Source organism: Meleagris gallopavo, chromosome 29 (genome assembly GCF_905368555.1).
Source record: "Meleagris gallopavo chromosome 29, MGAL_WU_HG_1.1, whole genome shotgun sequence".
Taxonomy (NCBI): domain Eukaryota; kingdom Metazoa; phylum Chordata; class Aves; order Galliformes; family Phasianidae; genus Meleagris; species Meleagris gallopavo.
This window is the reverse complement of record NC_139432.1, coordinates 2,311,278-2,327,727: the sequence shown is the minus strand read 5'-3', so window position 1 is coordinate 2,327,727 and position 16,450 is coordinate 2,311,278. Positions and strand designations below refer to the sequence as shown.

Sequence of the window (16,450 nt, the reverse complement as noted above, 5' to 3'; positions counted from 1 at the left end):
CCTGACTGATACTGGGGTGGCAAAATCTGGGGACAGCTCATTAGTGTGGGGGAGGAATAAGTCACTGCTATTTCTATAAGTAGATTCAGTACATTTTGGGGGAAGCAGGTTAGTTTTTGAGTTCAAGTTATTCTCTGCAACAGTCATTTAAAAAAATTATTCGAAGGTGAGGTAAATTAAAAGATTAGAGGTGTTGGGGACGCATGCAGGCTAAATCAAACAGGAGAAAGCAAGGCTGACAAAGCTATCAGATCGAGGCTGATGCTGACAGCAATGAGATATACCTCGTGGGCGACTCGGTAACGTCTGACAACCTTCAAAGAAAGGAGAAAACAAAAAGTTGTAGGAGAGAGGGGAAAAAAATGGATGAAGGTGAAAAGAAAAAAAAAAAAAAGAAAAAAACAAAAAAGAAAGGAAAAAAGCAGCTGTGAGAGGCAGGCAGCAAAGAAGCCAATGCACCAGCAAAATCCCCTTTGACAGGAAAACGCAACGTGAGCGGCTGCGTGGCGCAGTGCAGGTAACACTGAGGTCTGAAGCGTATACAGAGCAGTGAAGGCAGCAGCTCACAGCAATGCATGGACACAGCACGCCTGTCGGCTCGGACTAGTAAAGATAGAAAAGGCATTACCGGAGGAAAGACCTTGCCAAAGAAACAGTTGTTTATTCACTTTCTCTAAGTGATACGACAGCAATAAAACATCCCAATTTAACAAGTGAACACGGCGCTCCTGACTCGGGGCTGCTTTTGGGTACGAAGCAGCAGTGGGGCTCAGGCTGCTTCCAGGTTGGGGTTCTCACTCCGAGTGCCCCCACACAGAGCTGAGCGGGTGTCCCCCAGGCCCTACCTATCTTTGCTCCTTTCTTCAGGAGGGTGACGACCACCGAGGTGTTGCGGCACCCCACCGCCCTGTCCAGGGGACGCATCCCGCTGTAGTCGACGTGCTCGATCATGGCCCCGTGGTCCACCAGGAACTGAACCTGCAATGGCAAACCAACCGTCAGCTTGCTGGGGAAGGACATCCAGCAACAGCTTGCCCAGCTCCAACTAAAAGAGGGGTGATTTAGGTCAGATGTTGGGAGGAAAACCTTTAGCTAGAGGGCAGTGAGGCCCTGGCAATGCCCGGAGCTGTGGGTGCCCCATCCCCGGAGGTGTCCAATGCTATGGATGCACTCTAGGCAGCCTAAGCTGGTGGAGGGCAGCCAGCCTATGGCAGGGGGTGGGGCAGTGGGGTCCCTTCCAACCTGGCCACGTTGTGCTTATGTGGGTCTATGGTCTTCAGGACTCCCTCCAATACAACTGTGCTGTGATTCTATGGGTCTATGGTCCTCAAGGTCCCCTCCAATCCAACTGTGCTGTGGTTCTGTGTGTCTGTGGTTTTCAAGGTCTCTCCCAGCCCAACTCAACCATTCCATGTTTCTACGATCTTTAAGGTCCCTTCCAACTCAACCGTGCTGTGATTCTGTGGTTCTACCATCTCTAATGTCCCTTCCAACCCAAGCCATTCTATGACCCTGTGATTTGCTATACCAAGCCATGCTGTCTACACCAAGCTGTGCAGTCTACTTGGAGGGGCTAAAGCAAGCTGCCCTTTTGGTTCTGCCACTCACCACCTCCGCGTCACCGTAGAAAGCTGCCAGGTCCAGTGGTGTGCGCCCATTTTTGTCAGCGTGGTCGGTGGCTGCCCCATTCTCCACCAGGGCCCTCACCACGGCCAGGTGGCCCTTCAGGCAAGCCCAGCTGAGGGCTGTCAAGCCCTCCTTGTCCATCAGAGAAATGGAGGCACCTGGAAGGACAAGTGGCAGCTCATTTGCAAGCACTATGACATGACAAACCATCACAAACTCTCCACACAGTGATGACAGCTTGTTTTTAGAGAATGATATATGTAATTATTAATTACTTTATTAGCATTTCTCCCACTCTGTAGCTCACCCTCCATCACAACTCGAAATGCACTGACAGGAGCTGTGCAAGCAGGTTTATTCACACTGAGCTGCAGTCTTGTTCACACTTTGCTCCGCAGACCTTCCTGGCAAAAACCTGAGCAGCAGGGAGGACGTGACATCCCTCAGCTGAGATGTCAATCTTTCCTTTTAACTGTTTTTTGGTGTTGTTTTTTTTTTTTTTTTTTAATCCAGCCTGTGTGAGTCAGAGATGGAGGCCATTCTGCTGTTTCAGCAGGTCGTGGCATACCAGGGGAGCTAAATCACCCCCATTCTTCCCCAAAAGCATATATTTCCCCCTCCTCACCCCCCTCCCTTCTACCCAAATCAACACGATTTCTAGCAGTATTTCTCCCTGACCTTTACCCAATATAAATACTACGTTGTGGGATAAACTACTGCCAACTGCAAGTCAAGGAGGGGGGAACTTGACATTTTCTTGGATGCAGAAATTGCACTGCCATACCAATGGGTCAGCATTGCTTCACACAGCATATGGATCCGCATACGTGATTCGAACAGCAGCATTAAGTGAACACTCCTCTGCGTGGCACAAAGACAGCTCCTGTTGCCATGGCACAGGCAGGGCTCTCGCTCTCCAGAAGAGATGTGCATCAGTTCTGCTGCTCCGAGGAGCTGTGCCTACCTGTGGGATGCTCCTGCCAGCAGCTTGGCATGAATTGCTGCTGCAGTGTTTTTCTCCTGTAGGTAAACTCTCAAGCATGTGTTTCTCCCTGGCTCCAGAAAGCTTAGCAAGTGGGGGAGGAATGTGAACGTCCTGAAGTTCCCATTCATCCCAGCTGACACATCCCTGGGTAGCACACGTTGCCCAGATGACAGCGAGCTGCTATGTCTTCCAGCTCGCCCATCTTGTTTGTGGAGGAGCAAAGCAACGTGAACACTTGCTGGAAATTATGTTCACAAATCTGCACCTACAGCTCTCAGCACAGCCTCAGCACTGTGCCTGCTGCGTGCACAGCATGGCTGGGGCAATCTGGTGTGCTGAGGTGGCACTCTGCTGCCAACACTGCTCCTCACCTCCTGCAACCTGTTGTAACACTGCCCCATGTGGAACCCACAAATCCTTCTGTAAAAGCTCTTGAGATGATCCTCAGCTAGCTGAGGCCAACTGCTGCTCCACTACAAAGGATAAACCTCACTTCATTCCTTCTCATTTGTACCAGTTTCTTTCTTGCAATTAAATGAAGTCCTTTGTTGTTGGGTGGTCCTGTGTGGAGCCATGAGCTGGACTCAGTGATCCTTATGGGTCTCTTCCAATGTGGGATATTCTAGGATTCCGTGATTCTCTTGTGCAGATCCATGAGTTGGACTCAATGATCCTTACGGGTTCCTTCCAACTCGGGATATTTTACAGTTCTCTTGTTTTTTCCCCCCCTGACTTTTGGAGCAGGTGAGAAGGCTCCTGCATGAAGAGGGAAGGCTGGAAAGCTGCACCATCACCCAACCATCCCATTCCTTCCCCAGTCCAAGGGAAGAGCCCCCACACAATGGAGTGACACACTCAGATTTTAGGGCACCAATGCAGCGATCCAAGCTGAAGGTCCCAGCGAGCAGACAGTGCCACAGCAAAGCCAGACTCCCAGCAGAACCTCTGTGTGCCCCTCTGCTCCTTGATGCATCCTGCACTCCCCAGGGGTCTCTGACCCACTCAGCATTAATGATGTGGAACAAATACAAAGTTTGGAGGGGAACTGGCTTCAAGTGCCATCATAGGACAGAACCCTGCTGCAGTGGGAAAGGTTCTGTCTGGATACAACAGCCAACGGACCAACAGCTGCTCTGGCAGAGGTACAACCAGGAAGGTTTCATTCATGGTTCACAGCTCTGCTCCTCCCAGGTGCTCACAGAGCAGCAGGTAACTCCACCAGTCTGGATTTCAAGTTGATTGAGGACTGCAACTCAGTTAATAAGAAGTGTTTACAAACGCTGACTGCGTTAATCAAGCACAGCCAAACGAGATTTGCTTTGCAACACTCTAATTACCGCTTATGGCTTATGATTCACACACTTTGATTTTAATGAAACATTAAACAGGATTGTTAAAGCCATTTTAATTAACATACCCTATATATCACTGTACTCTGCCCAGGCTTGAGCTAACTTTTCAGGATTATGTGTTACGGCAGATTTAGTGGTGTTTAACGAGCTACTTAGATGAACAGTCCCTTTCAAGTACAAAAGGTTTTTATGTTTGATTTCTTGAACCCTCAGCTTCGTGATCACTGTCACAGCCCCATGCAGGGCAGTGCAAGTCCCACTGGCCTGTATTTAAGGAAGGACAGAAACGTGGTGTCTGTACAGGCAGCAGGCAGCGTGCTGCTCTGAATCATCTCAAACCTGACATCAGAAATGAATAAAACTGAAATAGATTCCTGCTGACTGAATGACTCCGAACAAAGCAGTTATTAGACACTAAAAGCACTGAGCAGGGTGGACCTGTGAGTACTAGACCTGAAGAGCACACCATCTTCAAAACACTCAACATGCCAAATCCTTCCCCATGTTAGGGCCTTACCATCCCATTCGTGTGGGTGTCAAAACCATGAGTAGTAATGCTAGCACTGAAAATGGGAGTGATTACATGCCCCATCCCCTGGCCCTGGGGCTGAGCATCACTCTGTGATCTTGCTTGCAGTTCAGGTGCACCGCTTGTTAATTTCTGTCTGAGGGGAAAGCTGGAAGCGCAGCTCAGGGGCACGCTCTGCCCTCAGTGCCCAAAGCACCTCTCATAACACTGCCATTGTAATTCCTACGCAATATGTGGCTTGGAGGCCACGAGTGTCAAACACAGAAAACAAAACATACAGCCAAGATGAGTACATGGCCCATAACTGTGCCCTCCAACAGCTGGGTAAGTGATGGGGACCTCTCCCACTGCCCAACCGGCAATGGGGCCGCAATCCCCATCCCTGAGGAAATGCAGAAGGTACTGGGAGGGGACCCCAACATGCTCCAAGCACGTGCTCTAACCTTGTGCAAGCAGAAACTCCACCGTGCCCAGGTGTCCTTCGGATGCAGCCATCATCAGTGGTGTCCGGCCCTGCTTGTCTGCCATGTTCACGTCGGCGCCGTGGGTGAGCAGCAGGTCCACAATCTGCAACACACAAAGCAAGGGCACACCTGGAGGAGTGCTGGAAGGAGACGGGAGCTCAGAAGGTCCACAGAGGTCCCTGCATGTTAAGGGCTTGGCAAGCCTTCCTGGAAAGCAAGCTGGGCAGGGGGCTGACCTCACACTCTACAGCTCCCTGACAGGACGCTGTAATGAGGAGGGGATCGGTCTCTGCTCTGGGGTCCAACAACAGGATGAAAGGTAATGGCCTTAAGTTGTACCACGGGAGGTTCAGATTGGGAATTAGGGACAATTTCTTCTCCAAAAGTGTGGCGATGTGTTGGTACAGGGAGGTAAGGTGGTCCCCATCCCTGGAAGTGCTCATCAAGGAACGTGATGTGGCACTGCAGGACGTGGTTATGGGCACTGTGGGGTGGGCTGGGCTTGGGCCTGGGGATCTGAGAGGTCATTTCCAACCAGGCAGAGGTGGGACGGGATGCTGACCTGCCAGTGGCCCTGCCGGACGGCGCTGAAGAGAGGCACCACGCCGCGCCGGTTGGGCTGTGCCACGGCAGCTCCCTGCTCCAGCAGCAGCCGGCACACGTCCAGCTTCCCCCGGCCCGCAGCTGCCGTCAGTGCTGTGGAGAGAAGAGGCAGTGAGGGGAGCAGCCATGATGGCTCCATGGTGGTTCCATGGCCCCAACCACAGCACCCAATGGGCAACGCCAACAGAGGATGAGGGATGGATCAGGGACAGTTTCCTGGCTGTGAGTTCTGGGCTCTCCTATGTTGGAATGACCCCAAAACAGCGTTGTTGGGATGGGGGATTTTTTTTATGTCAGCCTGTGCATCTCTGGAGTAACTGGAAAGCAAAAGTGGTGGCTGTGCACTCAGATGTTCCCCATGCAAAATGCTCGTTTTGGCCGCTCCTTCTGGGCAGGACTGACCCCACCTGCAACAGTCTGTGCAAAAACCAAACCATTTCACAGTTGCCCAAGGAGGCTGTGGATGCCCCATCCCTGGAGGCTTTCAAGGCCAGGCTGGATGTGGCTCTGGGCAGCCTGGGCTGCTGGTTGGTGACCTGCACACATCAGGGGGTTGGAACCAGATGAGCACTGTGGTCCTTTTCAACCCAGGCCATTCTATGATTCTATCACACTCTGGCCTCTTAGCTTCAGTGGGCTGGGAAGAAACAGCCGATACCTCCTCCCTGTCCAACTCTGCCCTGCCAACTCAAGAAGTCGGGGTGGGTTCGAAAAGACACATCCAAAACCAGCTCCGAGTGCAGGACCTGCCTTTGACTCGTCTTTGGTATTAATTTTAGACTTTTCAGTTCCTCCTTCTCTCCTCCCCCCCACTCTCTGTGCACTTTAGTGCTGCCTCCGGTGGGAGTTGGAGCAGAAGGTGGGAGTCTATTTCGAACTGACGTCGCTTGTTTTTTTCTCTGAAGTACATTTCTGTGGGACGACTGATTACGAGGTGTTGATGGGTTTCCAACTCCATCGCTGTTAATGGTGGGGGATTTAATTAATTCTCTCTTCTGTTCCACATTATGCTCGAGTCTTCTTCGCTCGGAGTTGAGAGACAGCAAGAGTTAAAAGAAAAATCATCCCTTTACCATGAGCAGAACATACTGCAGCACCTATAATCAGATCCATGTGGGTTTTAAACGTAAGCTACCAATATAGCAGGACTGTGACCAATGTGCACGGCAGAGCGATCAGCATGCGGGGCTTTGGGGTTCTATTTCCAAATCTGCCTGCACTTGAAGTGTTGTGGGTTAATTTCAGGTATTTCACATCAAAATGATTTATGTAAAGCAGCTACACAGTCTGTGTTCACCACAAAAAAGACTTTGCAAGAGACTTTACTGGAACAGGACGACTGGATCTGTAGCCATGCCCTTCTCAGCTTTGCTCTGCTGGACTCCTCTATCCTGCAGCACTGTGGCAGCAGTTCTGCTCATCCATCCCGGTTCCAAAACTCAATTAAACCACTTTGGGAAGCCTCCTGCAAGCACCCACTTCCATAAGCTTTTAGCACTCCTCAGGTGCATGCATTCACCTGCTGACAACTCCATGCAATCTGCATGGCCTGCAGGAGCCACCACAGAACCCACAGTGCAAGGCACAACTTCCCTTCTGCTGCATGAAGACTGGAAAGGGCCAGGAAAGGAGATGAAACGAGAGAAATGGTTTGGTTGGAAGTTTTGCTGCCTGAGAGGTGATGGCTCGGTGTGAAGAACTGAGCCCAATGAGCCCAGCCACCAAGAGGAGACTGGAGCTGGAAAATGGGAGTATTTACACCGCAGCTCTTCCAGGAGAATGGAATGCCATGCTATCACATCTTGCAATAACCAAGGCTTGGCATAGATGCCATGAAACAGTTGCTGCAGATCCCAAAACAACATCCAACAAAACCCAAGCTGACTCCATCCACCCTCGATCATGAGGATGTCGGCTCTCCAGCAGAAGGGATTTGCTGCAGCACTGTGCAAAGCGTGCCTGCTTTCCTACAGCAAAACAAAGTTGATCTGCAGAAGGAATCATTACATCACAGTGGGCTCCGATACGGCGCGTGGATCCATTTCAGGGGCTGGCAGCAGGACACACGCAGGCGGTATTGCTGCTCTTGCACCTCCAGCCCTGATGGAGCTGTTACAAGTGACTCAGATGCTTTGTGCTGGGTTTGATGGGAGCCTCATCCCGGGGGCACACGATCCATCTGGAGTTGTGCTGTCAGCAATTCCTGACCTTATGATGTAACTTGGCGCTGCTACGGGATGAGATCAGGCTGACATCACTGAGCCAGGCTCTGCTCTATGGCACATCAGACACATGAGCAACAAGTAGCAAAAGACAGAAAAGACCCCACTCGGATTTTTGGGGCAGACTGCTATTTTTGGAATAGAAAAAATGGTGGAAATGAGCGTTTTCTCTTCAAGTGCAAACTAAATTCACTATTTACTCTTGGGAAAATAAAATTAGAACAATGTGTGAGGGAGTCTTGCGATCCATATGAACGTATCTTACCTGTGATGGAAGGAAGGACTGCTGCATTTGGTGCTTGGCTCAATTTTGCTCCTTTTCCTGCCTTACCCATAGCTGTTGTAATGGATAAGTGGGGATTCATTTCTAACAGCTCCCCAGTTTGTGTGCTATGTGCTCATCAGCAGTCTGTGCTCACAGCTATCCCTTCTAGATGTGAGTGCACTGAAGGGGAGAGGTCTGGGAGGAAGGTGGCTGTGGGGAAAGGTTTCTGCTGGAGTCCCTGGGGCAGCAGGCAGTCTGGGAACAGCAGAGTCACCCAGATGTGAGGGAAGAGAAAAGCTGGGATTTTGCAGGGAGAAGAGCATGCAGCAAAGCATTGGGAGCAGAAAGAGAAGAGAGCTGTGAGCTGCAAAGGCGGAGCTGGAGGGAACAGCAGAGCCACAGAACAGCTGGGAAAGCTGCAGGGCTCTCCACCAAGCTTTGCCAGCTTATCCAGATAACCAGGACTATGCTAACCCAAGAAGAACATCTGCATTACCCGATGCTGCCTCTGAGGGCACATTGCAGGGACACATCTTCATCACCTCTAACCAAACTCTGAAGCCATCTGGACCACCATCTATCTGCTACCCTTCAGCAGTGCACACTCTGGATGAGCCATCTCTGACCTGGGGTTACGACCTGGCTCACCAATAAAAATGCCACTATTTTGTTACTAACTGCCAATACTCCATCATTTCAACTGAAGAATCCTATAGCCAATTTCTTTTTTTGCTCTGTGACGCCCTTGGGGCACTTTTAAATGGTTTACTTGTAGATTTGTGGCATTATTTCCACCAATAAAGGCAGCATGCCCTTGCTGCTCTGTGGCTGTGTGTGCAGTGAGCTGCTGCTTTCCCCCGTGTTCCACTCCAAGCTGGGACACCTCACTCCTCTCCTTCTGCCATTTAAAGCAGAGCATGCTCAGAGGCAATACTTCCCAGCACGCTCCATCCCTTACAGCACTGTACTTTCAGATGTACTGAGTGCCAATCAGCTCAGACCATAACCTAGTCCTTCCCTGCTTGAATTGACACCAACCTGAGCCCAGCACAGCAGTGCCTGCAGCCCGGAGCATGTCACTGTTAAACAAAGCTGATGGAGTTGAAGGCAGAGCTTTCTCAACCAGACAGGGACAGCACCGCAGTGCATCAGCTCGACAGGAGCACTGATGCAAATGGACTGGTGAGCTGAGTGCAGGAGACAGCAGGTAATATTTAAGAGGTCACTGGAGTCAAAAGCCAACAAGGCCAGGTTTGAATAGCTCAAGAAATGGAGGTGACAGAGTGAGTTGTGTGTGTGTGAGGAGGAAAGGGGGGGATGGCTGGTTTTGTTTTGGGGGTAGTGAGGAAAGGAGGGCTTCTGTGTTAGACTGTGAGCACCAGGAAAAGCACTGCACAAAGGACTTCTTTTTAACTAGCAGGTGATAAATAATGGATAGCTTAGCAATCAGTGCTGTGTGTTACAGGGAAGGGGAGAGCAGAACGGAGATGCTTTGAGTAAATATGCAAAGTATCAAGAGAGAACGAGCAGCAGTGTGCATCCATCTGATTTAACATGGGATGTTCCAGAAACCAGTGGGCTGGCAGTCAGAGCTGCTGTGTGCCCCATGCTTCAAGCCTGCATCAGGAGCTGCAGGAGCTCAGGATTTCCCAAAGCCCAACTGTCTCCTTAAGCACGTTGGCATCTGTAACCCGAAATGAAATCAGAGGAAGGGATCCTCTCTGTCAGAACAAAGCAGGGATCAGTTTGTGTACCAGGAGCCCGTAAACACAAACACAAGCATGCAGGAGAAGCTAGAGATCTGCAGAAATCACCTGTCTCTCCCCAGAGACTGTCAAAGCTGTTGATCTGTGCTCGCTCCACCTCCTCTTCATCTTTTTCTGGAAGGTCGAGCAGGTAGGAGACAATCTAAAACAAAATGACATGTCAGCTCACAAACCTCGATGCATTATAGATAAACTGCTGACATTTTAAAAGAGCTGCTCTGAATACACTGAGGAGAAGGCACTGAATTTCTGCCTGGAACCCTCAGCTCGAGTAAACACTCTCCCAGAGATCCCAGCAAGGACTCTGGGAGTCCAGCAGTGATCAGGATCAATTATAGACATGCACAACACTTGTTCCATCACCAAAGCTGGAAAACTCAGCAAGTTTATCATCAGCTTATAGCTGTGCCTGCAAGCACCTCCCAAGAGGAACCTGCAGTATATTCTGTAAGCAGCCACGTGCATTTAGGGCAAAACAAACATGAAATTGCTTTTGTAAGTTACTATGGTGACTGCTACAGTTTGGGAGAAAATTCTCATTTGCAAAGTTCTGTGCCCTGTTACAAATGATGTCAGCGTACAGATCTGTACGGTTTTGAAGCCACATCTGCTTCTAATTGGTTCAACTCACAGTCACTTTAAGCTAATAGCAATTACCCAGCTATCTTTAATTAGCTCCTCTGATCTGAACACATTATCTACGTTTTTATGGATTGTACTGAACAAAAGCAAAATCTAAAGTCAAGTCAATGACGGCTCCACCTCCCAGCCCCCCTTGCTTGTTATTTTGGCTAGAAATCACAGTTATCCTATGGTGTCCCATGCAGAGCGATGGGCTGGGAGCCTTACCTCTGTGTAGCCCATGCTGGCTGCAGCGATCAGGGCCTGCTGGATGGCGTGGCTCTTTTTGAACACCCCCTGCTGCTGCCCAGCCATGCTCCAGTCGCACTGGATCAGGAACTTCACCACTTCCAGGTGTCCTCGGAGGGCGGCGTGGACCAGCGCGCACTGACCGTTCTTGTCCAAGTGATCCACCTTGAAAAGAGAAGGTGACAAAAATGCAGTGAAGCCAAACCTCGGGTGAAGCATCTTCCTTCCTTCTCAGTTTCCAGCCCTGCTTTCAGAATCATGCCACGTGGGCAAAATGTGCATTCTTCTGGTAACTCCCTTCCATGAGCAGACAGCAGCTCTTCCCAAAGGCACTGCCCCGGGCTGAGGCATCCTCTTGGCCACAAGTGTTTGCTTTGGATAAGCTGCCATTTTACTGTGGTCTTCTTCAGACTCAAAGGCTGCAAAACTATTTTCCTTTTGTGTCTTGAAATACAGCAATCGTGTTCTCTTGCAATCATACACACGCTGTCGTCTCCCTTTCCTAAATCCACAAAGGAAAGCAGCTTGTTTCCCAGATACCATCTCAGGATTCATTCAAGAGAGACAGACGTGTCTCAGCTGCAGCCTGACACCCTGATGTGAACTCGATGCAAGCAGAAGTCAACAGAAAACAGATTTCATTTGGCAGCTCTGCAAGAGCTCCTCTGCTCGGCTGCTCAGGATGGGGCACAATTCACCAGAATACACCAGCTGGGATTTCTTTGCTTAGGGATACTGAAGGAAAGCTTGGGCAAGCCTTTTGCACTGAGTTTATCCCCAAAATTCCTGTTCTCAGAGCAGGAGCAGATCCTCCAACAAGTGGTTCACTCGACTCTTAAAATATCCCACCAGAAGTGACACTAAATAATGTCACTTCCTCCTGTCCTCACATTATAACAGACGACAGGGCAAGGTCTGAGAAGTCCCTCAGTCGCCCTGACATTCATACTGCAGCTTCACAAACCCACGTTTTGCATTTTGAACTGAAGCTAGCCATACAGGGAAACCACTAATTGTTTCCAGGAGGCTTCACTTCAAATAGCAGCACAACTTTCTTCTCTAACCAAGTATTCAAACGTGACTCACTACATCCAATTAAAACTGCAAACACTCACCAGAGAGCTAAAAAAAGGGTATTTTTCTAGGACAAGTCTGACAGAAGTTTTTGGAAGATGTGTCTCAATGAAGTATTTAAAGAACACTCTGTGCTGCAGAAGCAGTGCTGCCATTTTTGCATTGTGAGGTTCAAGGACTTCTCCAGAACAGACCTCAGCAGGCTGTTAGTGCAGCACAATTAGCAGCTCCTGCACCAGACCTGCATTCCAGAACACTCATCAGGACTGCCTGGAGCTGCCTGCCTTTGGTGCTAATGTGACATTTGGACAGGCCATGCTTTTTAAGCAGCAAACCCTCTGCAGCAGCATGCTGTGTTCACCTGATAGGGAATGTTGTTTAGCAAGCAGGACATCTCCTGCCTGCAGCTCATGCTCTGAGTGTGGAACACTGTATGCCAGCTGTTGGAAGAATGGAGTCATAGAATCACAGAATGGCCTGGGTTGAAAAGGACCGCAGTGCTCATCTGGTTCCAATCTCCTGCTGTGTGCAGGTCACCAACCAGCAGCCCAGGCTGCCCAGAGCCACATCCAGCCTGGCCTTGAATGCCTGCAGGGATGGGGCATCCACAGCCTCCTTGGGCAACCTGTTCCACTGCCTCACCACCCTCTGGCTGAAAAACTTCCTCCTCATATCCAACCTAAACCTCCCCTGGCTCACTTTAAAACCATTCCCCCTTGTCCTATCACCACCCACCCTCACAAACAGCTGTTCCCCTCCTGTTTATCCGCTCCCTTCAAGCACTGAAGGCCACAATGAGGTCTCCTGCAGCCTTCTCTTCTCCAAGCCAAACAAGCCCAGTTCCCTCAACCTTTCCTCACAGCAGAGCTGCTCCAGCCCTCTGACCATCTCAGTGCCTCCTCTGGACCCGCTCCAAGAGCTCCACGTCCTTCCTGTGCTGGGGGTCCCAGGCCTGGACGCAGTGCTGCAGATGGGGCCTCACAAGAGCTGAGCAGAGGGGAGTCACCGTACCTTGGCCCGTTTCTTGCACAGCAGCACAACGATGCTCAGGAACCCAGCAGCAGCAGCGTACCCAAGGGGGGTCAGGCCGCTCTCAGAAGCAGCATCTACATTGGCACCGAACTCCAGGAGCAAAGCCACCATCTCTGTGTAGCCCAGGTGGGACTGCACGCACAGAATTGGGGCGTTGTTCAGAACTTCGGTCCTGTAATTCACGTTGGCACCTCCTAGAATCAGCAACCGACTGACCTGCAGAGCAGAAGGAAAGCGCCTGTTAGCTGTGTGTTAAGGATGGAAAGGAGTTTACTGTCAGGGCAATACAGGAATTGAAATCAGAGCCCTTTGTGTGTTTCTAAGCAGATCCATCAAAGCCAGGAAGATCCTCCTCCTGGTGCTGTGGGGTGATGGAAGCCCCCCATGGCAGCCCTGGAGCCCCTCTAGCTCTCCCCTCCCCGCAGTACCTTGATGTTTGGGGTGTAGAGGTTTCTCAGCGATGCCAAAGCCATGGAAAGGCCCTCAGTGCTGTAGGAGATCCAAAGCCCTTGCAGGATGGAGGAAGACACCCCAACTTTTTTACTCAGCCCCTATGAAAAAGAAAAGACAGCATAGATCCAAGCCCTCTCCTTTACACAACACAAGCCCAGCCTGGCTTAATTTAAAGCCCAGGATTAATTCAGTAACCACACTCACACCAATTTAACTGTAATCCCCAAGCTCTGCACGGGAGGCTGCTTCCAGGTACCCTAAACCACACCACACTGATCTTCCCAGGCATAAGGACAAGGTGCAGTTTTAAGACACGAGATGTCGATGCACAACATCTGCTCTTTAGGGTGAATCAATCTGCTTGTAGGAAACAACCTGCAAAGTTGCTGCAGCCATCTGCAAGGTCTATGCAAGGCAGGATGAAGCTGCAAGCAGCCCAAACCTGCTCACCTCCCCCAGAAGATGCTGTGCTGAGGAGCACGGCACGCTTCTATTCTTCTTTTTGTATAAAGCACGCCTTATTTTGGCAGAACTGATTCACAGAGTTTCCTTATTATTCACAGGCTTAAACTAGATGACAATGCATTCTCACGACAGGATAAATTAAGGAAGCCTTAACATTTCCATACCTAACACCAGACTGCCTCCAACCCTTCCTGTTGGCATGCGTGAGCACTTGTAAGCAAGCATCCCTCCTCCTACCAAGGGGACAATGCTTTGTAACCAACCTGCCAGCAGACAGGGATGTGTCTGCAGCCCTGACACACGGACAGCAGCGTCCAGCAGTGCTGTGTGTACCACCCCCCACGGTGCTGTTCTGCTACTGATTTACCATTGACTCTGCTGTTTCCATGGAAACTGTACAGCCATCTCTAGCTCTGCCATCATACACAAGCCCTGATTTCTGCCTCCTCAGTGCTGTGAAGTCATTTATTCTATTTATTCCTATTTTGGAAGCCCTCTGTATCCCTCTGCAGTGTGGGGCTGCAGGATGAATGCCATCAGCAGAGAGTGGGGTCTATTCCATCCCAGGGAGGTTGCTCAGAGCAGGATCCCCACCTGCACCCGCGCTGGGCTGGGTTACAGATCTCCATAATGAGCTTCTTTTCCTCAAAATTCAGAAAATTAAAGAGAGAGAAATAGCTGCTTCAGCTCAGAGCAGAAAAAGCAATGAGGAATTTTAGCAACAATTAAGCATTGCTTTTGTGATACACCATATCAGAGATCAGTATTAAATTTCAGCAAACCCAGCCTAGAGCAATTGGGGAAAGGGAAAATAATTTTACAACGAATGGTTAAAATAATTCAAAAATAGTTATAAAACTGTCGAACCCACAAATAAGCTGTTGGAGTCATCGTCAGGACAGAGGGAGTGAGCACATGTTTTCTGAACAGCCATCTGAAGGTGATCACAGCATCACGCCACAGAAATCCCAACTGTGGTTAAACATGTGGTATTAATGCAATAAACAGAAGATGACATTGAGTCTTTAGGGACTAAAGACACCCAACGCCATTGGCATCACTGAAACAAAGACAAGGACATCTGGGCAAGACATGGAATCATAGAATGGCCTGAGTTGCAAACAATGCTCACCCAGTTCCAACCCCCTGCTGCGTGCAGGTCACCAACCAGCAGCCCAGGCTGCCCAGAGCCACATCCAGCCTGGGCTTGAATGCCTGCAGGGATGGGGCATCCACAACCCCATTGGGCAACCTGTTTGCAGCATCTCCTTGCTTGGTTTCTAACATAGCTGTTCGCCTGAAGTTTAGGTCCTGTTGTATCATGACTGAGCTTTTCTGTTCTTGCCCTTCCCGTCCATGCCACACTTCCCAGTTGGGTTTCCACATAAAATCAAAGAACCACCAAGGCTGGAAAAGACCTACAAGATCATCCAGTCCAAATGTCTGCCTATCACCAACAGTTCTCACTAAACCGCACCCCTCAACACAACATCTGAACCTTCCCTGAACAACTCCAGGGTCGGTGACTCCCTCACCTCCCTGTCAGCCCATTCCAACTCCTGACCACTTTTGGAGAAACACTATTTCCTAACGTCCAACCTCAGTTTCCCCTGGCACAACTTGAGGCCATTCCCTCTCCTCCTATCGCTTGTTACATAACAGAAGAGGCCGATCCCCAGCTCACAACCTCCCTTCAGGTTGTCACAGGGTGGTAAGGTCTCCCTGGAGCCTCCTCTTCTGCAGACTGAACAATCTCAGCTCCCTCAGCTGCTCCTCGTAAGACCTGTGCTCCTGTTAGGACTGGTGATCACTTTAAGACACTCAAACGTTCATATCTGTGTTTCCTAAACTGTTTGTTTGAGGATGCTTGTGCTCAAGAAGGAACACCATCCATTCCCAACCTCAGTACCAGCCCTGTGCACCATCCTGTGCCCATCTCTGTCCCACAGAGACAGGCAATACCTTTCCCACACTGATTAACCCGTGTTTTAGTTTACTTTCAAGAATTTCTTTAACCAATTCTGTAAATCTAGTAAACCACATCTCTTACAGAAACCCTGAAACAAGAACAGACCAAATGCTGCTGGTGCTGACGGACTGCACACAACTGGGATGAGGTTGGAGCAAAACTTCGTTTTCCTTACCTTAAAAATGTGTGCTTTGAGAATGTGATGTCCCAGTTCGATCGTCTGCTGTCGGTTTAGTTTTCCTTCCTGACGGGAAAACCAGAAGGCAAGCAGTGTGTGGCCACTCCTGGAAAGAGAAGAAGGAGCACATCAGTACTTAAAGTCTTGTACCAACAAAAGGGCTTCAGAGAGGAAAGCCTTTAGGAGACAGAGCTGTAAACCATCAAATCCTTTCTATTTTTTTTAGATTATTGGTGACCACTTATAACTGAGCCCAGCTCATTAGAAGATGCAATGATACAATTAACGCAATGATGTGCTGTCTATGAGCAGATATAAATTAAGCAGTGTCGAAGGAACGATGTCACAAGAGCCATGGTGCTGTTTTTAAAGTCATTCTATGGAGTACGACCCTAATTTGGAGAGCACACTACCAATGGAAGCCATTAGAAAATGACACGTTCAAAACATCCGTGCTTTGAAAAATGGCCTTTAGATGACAGCTGCATTCCCCACTGTGTGACCTCTCCTCTGCAGGCTGATGTAACTCTGCATTCACTAAAACTTCTTCCAAATGCAATCTCCACTTTTGCAGCAGCAAAGAGGCTACAGGTGCAG

The 16,450-nt window shown here is 49.7% G+C and overlaps 1 protein-coding gene across 15 annotated transcripts in view; it reads right to left on the bottom strand.

Annotated features, from left to right (window-relative positions):
• Positions 1-16,450, bottom strand: part of TANC2 (tetratricopeptide repeat, ankyrin repeat and coiled-coil containing 2) — a 181,183-nt gene that overhangs the window by 13,415 nt on the left and 151,318 nt on the right. For 13 of the 15 annotated variants that reach the window (XM_085211218.1, XM_085211229.1, XM_085211228.1 and 10 more), the window contains 10 exons: positions 15,851-15,959; positions 13,217-13,339; positions 12,768-13,004; positions 10,662-10,847; positions 9,861-9,954; positions 5,519-5,652; positions 4,936-5,059; positions 1,609-1,784; positions 846-978; positions 285-314 (listed from right to left, as the gene is read on the bottom strand). In XM_085211218.1, the coding sequence (XP_085067344.1) occupies positions 285-314; positions 846-978; positions 1,609-1,784; positions 4,936-5,059; positions 5,519-5,652; positions 9,861-9,954; positions 10,662-10,847; positions 12,768-13,004; positions 13,217-13,339; positions 15,851-15,959 (1,346 nt within the window). The remainder of the gene's footprint in view (positions 1-284; positions 315-845; positions 979-1,608; positions 1,785-4,935; positions 5,060-5,518; positions 5,653-9,860; positions 9,955-10,661; positions 10,848-12,767; positions 13,005-13,216; positions 13,340-15,850; positions 15,960-16,450) is intronic. The other 2 variants (XM_085211226.1, XM_085211234.1) reach the window with 1 other exon arrangement.